The 12,138-nt window shown below is 34.8% G+C and overlaps 1 protein-coding gene across 1 annotated transcript in view; it reads left to right on the forward strand.

Moving 5' to 3' along the window:
- Nucleotides 1–11,875, forward strand: part of LOC109836086 (WAT1-related protein At5g47470-like) — a 62,158-nt gene extending 50,283 nt beyond the window's left edge. Inside the window, exons 5-6 of the mRNA XM_020404000.1 lie at nucleotides 10,882–11,043; nucleotides 11,524–11,875. Of these exons, the coding sequence (XP_020259589.1) occupies nucleotides 10,882–11,043; nucleotides 11,524–11,700 (339 nt within the window). The 3' untranslated portion in view covers nucleotides 11,701–11,875. The remainder of the gene's footprint in view (nucleotides 1–10,881; nucleotides 11,044–11,523) is intronic.

Consider the following 12,138-nt stretch of genomic DNA (forward strand, 5'->3'; position numbering starts at 1 on the left):
GCTTGGTTTGGACTCATGCAACCAGCATACATAGTCTTCTTCTTCTTATATTTCAAATACTTCTCCTTGAGCTTGGGACAATCCTTGACTAAGTTTCCCGGTTCGTTGCATTTAAAGCATTTATCTATACAAGGATAAAATTTGTTGTTAGATTGATTTTTGAAATTTTTGTTCATTTTGATTAGTCTTGATATCCTTCTAGAGAGGTGTGCCACTTCTTTAGAGACATCATCTTAACTATCCGAGGAGTATAAATCGTCAATTGCTCCCTTGAGAGTTATGGACTTTTATTTTTGGGGTGACGCCTTGGTTGCCTTTGGTGGTGCTTCTTCCTTCTCCTTAACCTTCTTCTCATGGACCTTGAGCTTGCCAATAAGTCCATCACGAGTGAGAGTAGATAGATCATGTGCTTCTTCGATGGCCGTAGCTTTAGGTTCCCAAGCTGGTGTCAAAGAGCAAAGAATTTTGTAGCACATCTCTTGATTCTCCAAGACCTTGTCAAGACCATGCAATTCATTTATAATATTAGTGGATCGAGAAAATATAGAGTCAATAGATTCACTTGGAAGCATTTTAAATAGTTCATAATTATGCATGAGTCCACTAATCTTAGACTCCTTCACTTGGGGGGTTCCCTCATGGGTAATACATAACTTCTCCCAAATTTCATGTGCGGTTGCACATGTAGAAACTCTCTTATATTCATTGAGGGTAATACCAAATATTAGTGCATTCATGGCCTTAATATTAAGGTTAGCTAAGTTCTTCTCATCCTCGGTCATTTCACTACTAAGCTTTTTGACATATTATTTCTCCACAATGTCTAGGATATCAAGGTTAATGCATTGTAAATAAATTCCCATCCTAGCTTTCCAATAGGTAAAATTACTACCAGTGAAAAGGGGTGACCTAGTGGTGGATTGTCCTTCCAGCATATGTATATTCATTGAAGCCTCCATTTAGATCTTTTCTCTAAGGGGTTTAAGCCTAACAAACAGTAGAGACATTGCTCTAATACCAATTGAAAGGCCCTAGAGGGGGGAGGGGGTGAATAGGGTTTATGGACAAATAATATGCAATTAAAAGTTATTCCAACAAACCACACACAAATATGAAATGCAATGACAATAAAAGAGAGTAGGGATAGAGATAGTTAGCCAATTGATAACACCCGTATGTTCACAAGGTTCGGTCCGCTGACCTACATCCCCGCTCCCTACTCTCGAGGAGAAATCCACTACACACCCGGTTTGAAAGTGGAAACTTCTTCTACACAATGATCTCTACTGAGATCTCACAACCACATAATAGATCTCCACGAGATCAAGCTAACAACAGTAGTAAATTGAAGAAAAGCTCTCTCTTTACAGTTGTCCTATGGCAAGGGAGGAGATTACAATTGAAGCTTGGGATGATGTGGGCTTTGAAATAGTAAAAGCAAATGGAAGTTGAAATCTCTTTGAAAACAATAGACTCAAACACAAGAGATTTGCAATGAAAGCTTAGGTGCTGAAGTAGTTAGGGTTGTTGGGTATTTATGGGAAGAGAATACAACAACCAAAACCCCAAAGAATCAGCAAAAATCTCCCAATAACCGAGAAACAGATTCTATACAAAACTAGTAGTTAGACTGCTTATCAGTCGACTAACGGGAAGCATCAGTCGACTGATGAACTGAACGTTGTATTCAAATACCACCTCATCAGTCCACTAACGATTATTTTTCAGTCGACTGACAACTCATCAGTCGACTGGTCAGTCGATCAAAACAGAACAAAAACTTTTTTATGATTGCAGGCACTTTCATTAGTCGACTCGTCAGTCGACTGGTGTCATCAGTCGACTAGCCAGTCGACTGATAACAAGTTATCAGTCTGAATCGATTTTGAAATTAAGTTTCAAGGCTCTATTAAAAATAGTAAATAAACTCTAAAAAATGTAAAACTTTGGGAATAGTTTATAAACATTTTGATAAACTTGTTTGAGAAGGAATTTTACAAAAAGGTCCTCGTATGTGTGAAAATCATCATTTTAGCAAAAGTACCAAAATACGAGTTTTGAAAATGTGCAACTGTGTTATCCCATGAGCTTCAAAGTTAATCAACAAGCCTCTTTCCTACATTAAGTACTAGAGAGAAAATAAAATAGCAAATATCACTCACATATGAGTACATAGCTTGAGTCTTGATATTTCCTCTTATGTTGATGAAGCTTCTCATGAATATAGTGCTCTTGAAAGCTTTGCTTCATCACTTTGCCTCCACCTCCTTAGATATTATCGTTATAGCTCATTTTCTATCCAATTCTTTATATAAGGTGCTAATGATATGTGATCTACAGTATAACTCAATAAACAATTAGCACCAATAATGATGTTTGTAAATCATCATCAAAACAAAAGATCTAACATAATTCAGGTTCACTTCCTATGAATTAAAACATGTACTTTAAAAAAATAGATATCACTAGATGAGTTTAGATTTCGATCCAAAAAATACATTGAACCTTTAGGAAATGTTAAAATATAATGTTATTACCTCCAATCCTCATTACAATTTTAGAATTTTATGTAATGGAAGGAAACTTCAATAGTTTTCACATTCTTAAAACTTGTCTAGGTAGGTTACAGTTAAGCATCGCGTGACATGTTATGGATAATTTTACTTTTGGGAGTAAATTTCAAGGTTAAATTGCACAAAAATGATCTATTCTTTCATATTTTTTTTATTACCTTAATGACCTCGTTTGTGAAACTTTTCATTTCACTGATCCCATTTGTAAAATTTTACACTTAAATGACCCCAATTGTAAAACTTTTCACTTTAATGATCCTACTTGTAAAACTTTTCAAATAAATATCTCAATGTTTACAAATATGGCTACTTAAAGAGCAAAAGTTTAGAACGTTAATGACCTTTTAAAATATGCTAGCAATATTCCCACATAAGGCCATAAGGGGTCTTATAACACTATGAAGTCTTTTATTGCACTTGGTATGTTATTAATTTACACCCGACTACCCTTATGTTATTACCCTTTGTATGCCATTAATTTATACATGAGGGTGTTTTTGTGGTTTTTTTTCTTAGTATTTTAATGAAGTATATGTGAAAAAAGAGTGGATTCGTGTAGTCAAGCTTGTAAGCATATGAATCCTCATCTTGTAATTGAAGTTTGTTAAGTATTAGTGAGAATTACTCTTGTGTTTATTGCATTTTTTCTCATATCCATTTTGCTTTGTTTTTGCTTAGTTAATGTCATCTTAAAAATTTATTTGTAAAGAAAATTGTGAGCATATTATGAACACTTGTTGCTTGTTTTATGTGAATAATTTTACAAGTTGGGTCATTAAGGTGACAAGTGGGGTCATTTTAGTGAAAAGTTTCACAAATAGAGTCATTAAAGTGAAAATTTGTAGAAGTGGGGTCATTTAAGTAAAAAGCTTTACAAATAGGGTCGTTAAAGTGATAACACCTGAAACAATTGGTCACTTCTGTGCGATTTATCCAAATTTCAAATAAAACCCTGTGAACTTGTACAGGTATGCACAAAAACCTATAAACTGTGGAGTTCAGAGACTTTTTCATGAAACCTCTTATTAAACACGATCTGATGGCAACCAAAAGGAGTCTCTTCTACTCCTTGATTGTCTTCTACTTTAACTTCCCATCCAAATGCCTTCCCTCTCCCTACCAAATCCTCTATATATAACATTCCAGTTTCGCTACTAAATCCCATTGTCAAGAAACTTCTTTTTTGCTCCTTGTCGTCCTCATTCTCCCATTTCTTTTTCTTCACCTTCCTTCTAAAATTTCCCCAACTTCTGTCATCAGCTACTTCCATTATGTCGATAGTCATCCTCCAATTCCGTGTACCAAAGTCTCTTCCCCTACCCTTTTCTTTCTTGTTAGTGTCCTATGATAACTGAGGAAGAATTATTGAGCAAGAAGACTTAATTTTATTCCTTCATGAACCATGAATATATACAAGTTACATTGTACAAATATAGTATAGAATAAATAATTATTCCAGTATATTCTCCATCTTAATAAGGTATATAATCTCCTATATAAGATTTGAATATAATATACATATAGGAATAATATCCAACCATATATTCCTAACACCCCCCGTCAAACTCATGGTGGATCAAACACCGAGAGTGTTGAAAGTAGAAATTTGTGACGCTTAGAGGTGTGAGCATTGGTGAAAAAATCAGCAAGCTAGAGCTCAGAAGAAACATATGATAGAGAAATCGCCTTAATCTTTAAAAAGTAATGTCATATGAAATGACAATCAATCTCAATGTGTCTTATACACTCATAAAACACTGGATTGGTGGCAATTTTTATTACACTTTGATTGTCGCAATAGAGAGGAGTTGGGGAGAGACAATGCCCATGTCACATAGAAGCTGTCGCAACCAAATAATCTTAGAGCTAGTATTAGACATATCTCGATACTTCGCTTCGACACTACATATTGAGACGACATCTTTCTTCTCTAGCTCGCCATGATATTAGAGTATCACCAAGAAATACACAAAAATCAGTAATAGATCGACGATCGCTAATGTCATCGGCCTAGTTAGAGTGAGAGAAGGCATCAAGTTGTGGCTTTGATGTTGAGGAGAACAAAAGAGCTCTAGATAAAGTGCCACGTAGATAGTGTAGAATACGAAGTATAGCAGCATAGTGAACTGAGGTAGGAGATTGAACAAATTGACTCACCACATGAACAACATAAGCAATGTCTGGTCGACAAATAGTGAGATACACTAAAGCACCAACAATTTCATGATACCGAGTGGGATTTTCCAAGAGTTCTCCTATATTAGGTGCTAGTTTTTGATGGAGCTGAAGAGGTGTGTCGGCGATTTGATCATCAGTCAACTCAGCTCGAGCCAAAAGATTAGAGATATATTTTTGTGGAGAAAGAAGATATCCTCGTGGCCCATATGCAACTTCGAGTCCCAGAAAATATCAAAAATGCCCTAGATCTTTCATCTCAAAATTTTGATGTAGAGAAGTCTTCACAGTATTCAAAAATAAAGGATCACTGCCAGTAATGACTATATCATCAACATAAAGGAGGAGAATAATGCGTCCTCGACTAGAGGTATGAACAAACATCGCATGATCTGGCTCACTCTGAATAAAACCCATATTAAGTACTGCAGAGCTAAATTTCTCAAACCAAGCCCGAGGAGGTTGTTTTAGGCCATATAATGCACGACAAAGATGACAAACTTGTCCTTGACAAATGAGAAAGACCTGGAGGAGGTTGCATATAAACTTCTTCGTGAAGATCACCATGAAGAAAGCGTTCTTCACATTAAGTTGATAGAGATGCCACTATTGAGTAGTTGCAACAACAATAAGAGCTCGAACTGATGCCATCTTAGCCACATGAGCAAATATCTCTTCATAATCAATCTGATATTTTTAGGTAAAGCCTCGAGCAACTAGACGAGCCTTGTACCGATCTATTGTACCATCTGAATAAGTTTTAATTTTACAAACTTATTTGCAACTAATTAGGACTTTGCCTGGAGGTAATGAGATAAGATCCCATGTACTAGTCTTTTGAAGGGCGGCTAGCTCTTCTTCCGTAGTTGCTCTCTACTCAAGAAAAGAAGCAGCCCGACGATAAGATGTAGGCTCATGATGCGAATGAATGGCTATCAAGAAGACATGAAAATCAGTTGTAAAAGATGAAGAAAGACAACTAAAAAACTATTTTGCCTTACGAATACGAAGAGGATAGAGGCGATCGGCTAGTGAAGAATCATCATCCGCGGCCAAGATTGAATGGTTAGTAGGTGAGGGTAGAACATGTACACTTTGGTGATCATCAAAGGATGGAAATGAAGATGATGAATCTATCGGAATCGAAGGTGTCATAAGCTCAAGAAATGAAAGGTCAAGAGAAGTAGGTGATGTACTATTGTCATTGAGGGACTATCTAGAGTAATATGAACTATTAGGGTGTCCAAAAAGCCCGCCGGCACGGGCCCGGGATTGGATCGGAAACCTGGGCCAGACCCGGGCCCGGAATAGTACTTTTTTTTATTTTTTTATTTTCTTATATGAATAATATATGTATATATAGTAAATGTATATGTGTATATATATAATATATGTATATAATATATGTATATAAAGTATATGTATATAATATATGTATATATAGTATATGTATATATAGTATATGTATATAATATATGTATATAATATATGTATATATAGTATATGTATATGTGTGTGTGTATGTATAATAGAATTTGTTTATGTAATTACTATAAGTATTTACAATTTGTTTATGTATAATATATGTATATGTTTGTCAGTGTGTGTATATATATATATACATATACATATATTGAATGATATGAATACTTTGGGCTACTTAGTATATAAGTATATATAAATATATGTATATTCTCTCTTATATATGTATATATCTCTTATATAATTATATATATGTATAAGTATACTCTCTCTTATATATGTGTACAGTGTATACTCTCTCTTTTAGTAAATAAGTATATATAAATATACTCTCTTAGTATATAAGTATATATAAGTATAATCTCTCTTATATAAGTATATATATCTATCTATAATATTTTAAACCTTATATATATATATATATATATATATATGATAATATATTATATATATATATATATATATATATATATATATACTATATATATATATATAATATATACATATATTATATATATTATATAAAATTTCATATTTCTTGTATATATATATGTTTATGTATAATACAATTTGTTTATGTATAATATATGAATGACATGAATAACATGATTATTAATAAAAAAATTGTTTTTATCACCTTTTATTTTTATAATTTTTATACTTATAATTTATGTTATTTCAATTAATTAAAAAAATTTATGTTTTTTTTGTAATTTTTATGTATATTTTATGCTTTATTATTTTTTTTAATTTAAAAATAAAAAAACCAAGCCGGCTCAGAGCCCGGCCTGCTCAGGCCCGGGCCCGGGTCCGGGCTTCAGTTTTGCCCGGCCCGGGCCCGGTTTCCCGGGCCGGGCCTGCCCGGATGGACAGGTCTATGAATTATGCTCCAAAAAAGTCACATCTCGAAAATGCGAAGTCTCTTTTTAGTTGGATCATAACAACGATATTCTTTGTGGTCAAGATTGTATCCAAGAAAAACACAAATCACAGAACGAGGAGATAACTTATCTCTTTCATGAGATGGTAATAGAACTAGACAAGTACAACCAAACACATGAAGATGTGAATAAGAAGGACAACAGTATGACAATTTTTCAAATGGTGATATCCTAGAAAGAACTGAAGAGGGCATCAAATTGATGAGATACACAGCTGTAGCAAAAACATCAACCAAAAATTGTTTAGGCATGGAGCTAAAAATGAGCAGTGATCTTGTAGTCTCCATAATATGACAGTGTTCTTTTTCTGAAACACCATTTTGCTAATGTGCATAAGGACATGAAAGCTATGAGAGAGTATCCTGATCAGCAAGAATACGACAAAACTCATGAGAGAGATATTCACCACCAAAATCAGATCGAAAACTCTTAATGGTAGTCTCAAATTGGCTTTTGATCATAGTAGTGAAATCTTTATAAATTTGAGGTAAAGATGAGTGGTGATGCATAAAATAAACCCAAGTGTAATGACAAAAGTCGTCAATAAAGATAACATAATATTTATTACCATTACAAGATGACAAGGGAGCTGGGCCCCAAACATCTGAATGAACAAGTTGAAAAGGGAAGCTACTTTGAGACTCACTAAGAGGATAAGGTTTAGTGAGTTGTTTAGATAGTTTACATCCCATACAAGTTGACAGACTTGAAATTGGATAACTACCTAAAACACTATTATTTGAGAGTAGGCAAAGACGATCAGTCGATAATGACCTAATCGATGATGCCAAAGGTCTCCTATGAAAAAAGCATTAGCGCAAGTGGTGACAGAATGTACGGATGCGGAATGGGTGATAGAAGTGGATTGTAGTGTTAGATAATCCATAACGTAAAGTCCATCACGCCTATATCCCTGACCAATCAAGGCTCTGGTTTGATGATCCTGCACATAACAAGAAGTAGAATAAAAAACCACAATACAATTATGATCAGTTATTTGACTAATTAAAAGTAAGTTCAATGAAAGATATGGTATGTGTAAAACAGATGGAACAAATAAGCGACTAGTAATAGATCCCTTATGTGTAGTAGAGAAAGTAGAGCCATTTGCTGTAAAAATATTGACTTGAGAAGGTAAAGGTAATGAAGAGGATAAAGCAGATGCATGTGGAGTCATATGAAATGAAGCACAAGAGTCTAGTATCCAAATATTTTTTGGTATACCTGTGGGACCAGAGGTAGTGGAAAAAGTATTACTAGAAGTACCAAATAGAGAGGGTGTAAGAACACTTGGAGCAGCAATCGGAGAAGAGATAGAAGTACTCCGCCCTTGGAGCATCTGGATCAATTGTGACACAGAAAGAGTAACATTCGAAGTGGATTCCTCAGAAGCACCAGAGAAAGCAACCCAGTTTGTACAACACTCATCAGCAAAATATTTGTCACCATAAATTGCCATAGTAGCAGTCGATCGTTGATGAGGATGTCGGTTTGCAGCCTATTGTTGCTTAAAATAATTTTGAATGATATGTCCAGGACAATGACAATATTGACAATAATTATTCCTTTGCTTGCTGAAAGGGACTGATGGTGCTGAGATAGTGACCGAAGATGACTGTGGTATACATGACTGTTGATCAACAAGAGCACCTTGAATAGAAGTAGTCTTTATGTTCAGGACACGTTGGCGAGTTTCTTCAGCGATGAGTTCAGCCAAAGCATCATCAAGAGTTGATAGTGGTGACTGATGAAGAATTTGATTGGCAATGACTCATACTTAGGTCGCAGACGCATAAAGAATTGAAAGAGTCAATGTTGATCGTGAACACGATGCTGCTTGGTGGCACATGCAGAAGCCGCACAAGTTTGACACAAGGATTCCTCCATTATTGCAAGTTGGTGCCATTGAGCATGTATAAAATTATAAAAATTTTGGATGGATCGCTCATCTTGTTGAGCAAAAGAGAGCTTTTGGTACACAGAATATGAGTGGGCATGACTAGATTCTTGATAAAGTCCTTGCAATTGGAATCACATGGCAAGTGCAGTCTAGAGACTAACAAGCTGCATGTGGATGTCAATCTCTACGGAGGAAGAAATAATGTTACGTGCTTGGCGGTCTGTAAGAGCCCATGCCATTATTTGCTTATAATCGGCTCCAGATTGAGGAGACGATATGCCATCAATATGACTCGTGAGATCGAGAGCATCAAAAAGATGTTGCACATAAATCGACCACTCATGGTAATTGGTCCCTGTAAATTTCACATCAAGCTGAGGAAACTTCTCAATAAAATTTGCAGCCATGGTTGTTTTTTTGTCTCTCTCTCACACAGAGGGTAAAAAGAGGGGCTGCGGGTTGAGAAGGGTTCTCAAAGAACCCTTGTTGGCGGCAGAAATCTAAGTGACACCGAATGAGGCGGCGAAGTCAGAGTCGGACCAGATCGGTCGGTCAGAGGTGAGGAAATTTGTTATTTGGCAGTAGATGGAGATGATGACGACGACAATTCGTCGATGGAGAGCCGAGGGAAGCGTCATAAGCTCGATAACTTTGAATTCATCCCTTGAAAGCCATTGCCTTTGTCGGTCGTCGCTAATTCGAAGATGGAGAGAAAAGGGATGAGATTCGAAAAGGGACGAGATCACTGTGATCAGAGTGGATGTCGTCGCTGGAGTCGAAATGGACTCGAATGGCGAGGACTGGATTGGATCGACAGTCGATCCCGTAAGAATCGTCTTGAACTCGTCCTTGAGGTGAAGCACGTACTTTTGCAAGAGAACGTTGGCGCTATCGAAGGCAGGAGGTTCAAGCTCACGAATCCGATCAAAGAGAGTCAACGGCGAGAGGCTGTGATGAGGGCCAGCGAATCCAACCTGGTTGGATATCCAGTGCGCGACAGCATAGGACTTGGTGCCTGCTGAATTTAGGATTTTGAAATTAGGGTCTGGATTGATTTGAGATTTCTGCTCTGATACCATGATAACTGAGGAAGAATTATTGAGCAAGAAGGCTTAATTGTATTCCTTCATTAACCATGAATATATACAAGTTACATAATACAAATATAGTATGAAATAATATAATTATTTTAGCATATTCTCCATCTTAATAAGGTATATAATCTCCTATATAAGGTATGAATATAATATACATATAGGAATAGTATCCAACTCTATATTCCTAACACTTCTATCACTCTGTTTCGCATAGTTTCTCCACTTCTCACCAATCTTCAGGATAGTTTAACTATTTATTTTCATTTCAATAACTACTTATAATAATTTCTACTAGTTTATGGGGTGGAGTTGCTGTAGTTATAAAGTTTATAGGAACTTTGTTCAAAATATCCCAAAGTTCACGGAGATTTTATATCTTGTTCTTCAATCTATTAAGTGGATTTTATATTACCTAACTTCTTTTTGGTAATGCCAATACATAAAAAAAAATTCAAAAAAGCAAAACATATAGTATGGAGTAGGTTTTAACCAAAAGAGAGATGAAATAAAACTAGCACGTAGAGAGGAACCAGTATATGCCCTGAGCACAAATTTAGCTTTCAATATCATCATGTTGCTGGTTATTTCAATAATGTGTTTTAGTTTATGCATAGTAAAATTTTTTTATCATAAGTTCATTTTCTTTAATATACGCTTCATACAAAATTAACGTGTCCATTGATATAATGACAAGAAATCTATATTTACTACAGGCTGTTACAATGATCCATTTTCCAGCACCGTTATCCTTGTGCTCCATTACCTCATTATTGGGTACGATTTTTACTGTATGCATACAAATCGTCACGGAAGGAAAGGTGAATTCTGGCACTACTATAAGCAACCTGCGAAGAATAATTATCTTTATGCTACTGGTATGATTCAAGTCAAATATGAAAGACTATTATTTGTTTTGTTTTCCTGGCATAGTTGAGCTACACTACTATAGATTTTATTCATATAGATCCAAATTTAAATTTTAGATTCTCAAATTGACAGTGCATACTATTGGATTTGGTGTAACATGCAACGACTAGCTGAAATTTCAGTTATTTCAATGTATTTTTAATCATATATCAAGAGTGAAAATTTATTCGAGTTTATGAAAATTTGGAAGAGTTGATTTTTTAATGACAAGGTTATGGATATAACAAGTTAAAAATATCCAAAATTTTATTCTACATAGATACTTTGCATGATTTGAATTTAAAAATCCAAATTTTAAATTTTGATCTATAGTATCCACATCTCGAATACTATCAATAGTAAACCAGCTCAACTGCTACTAAGAATGCTCAACTAATTAGTGCTTGATAATATTTTCTAATTGCTTATTGATTTTTTGCAATTTGTAGGGTGGAATGGTGATTGCCATGTGTGTTTCATTTCAGACATGGGCGGTTAAGAAGAAGGGACCAGTTCTTGTGTCAATGTTCAGTCCAATTCAAACTGTTTTTTCAGCAATTCTTTCAGCAATTATATTAGACCAAGATATCAAGATAATAAGGTATTATGAAAAACAAAGGGAATAATTTATCATTCCTAGTACAACCTTATTTTATGCCATACAAATAGAAACTCAAATTGTTAGCCGTCGCATCCAGCAGCCAAATTAGGCTGAAACTAAAAGATTTTTGTTAGGAAAATGTTCAGCCAATTTTCTTTTAGTGAAATAGTTAAGAAAATATTTCACTGTATGTTTATTCTGTAAGCAATTAATTGAAAATACTTATATTTAGTTTCATGTTCTCTGGACTTTACATGGTCTTATGGGCGAAGAAGAAAGAAGAATTCCTCATTTGTAATGTTGATGATGACATTATTCTACCCATCAATGACGTTGAAAAACCACTTTTACCTTAGTTTCTCTTTCAAGAGATGAACAAAAGTGTATATATATAAGAAGGCTTCTGTACATAAAATAGTTACAGTATGAATTAGCGATTTTCTTTTTGGAATCATTGTTTTTT

The sequence above is a fragment of the Asparagus officinalis genome, chromosome 4 (genome assembly GCF_001876935.1).
Source record: "Asparagus officinalis chromosome 4, Aspof.V1, whole genome shotgun sequence".
In the NCBI taxonomy this organism is placed as follows: domain Eukaryota; kingdom Viridiplantae; phylum Streptophyta; class Magnoliopsida; order Asparagales; family Asparagaceae; genus Asparagus; species Asparagus officinalis.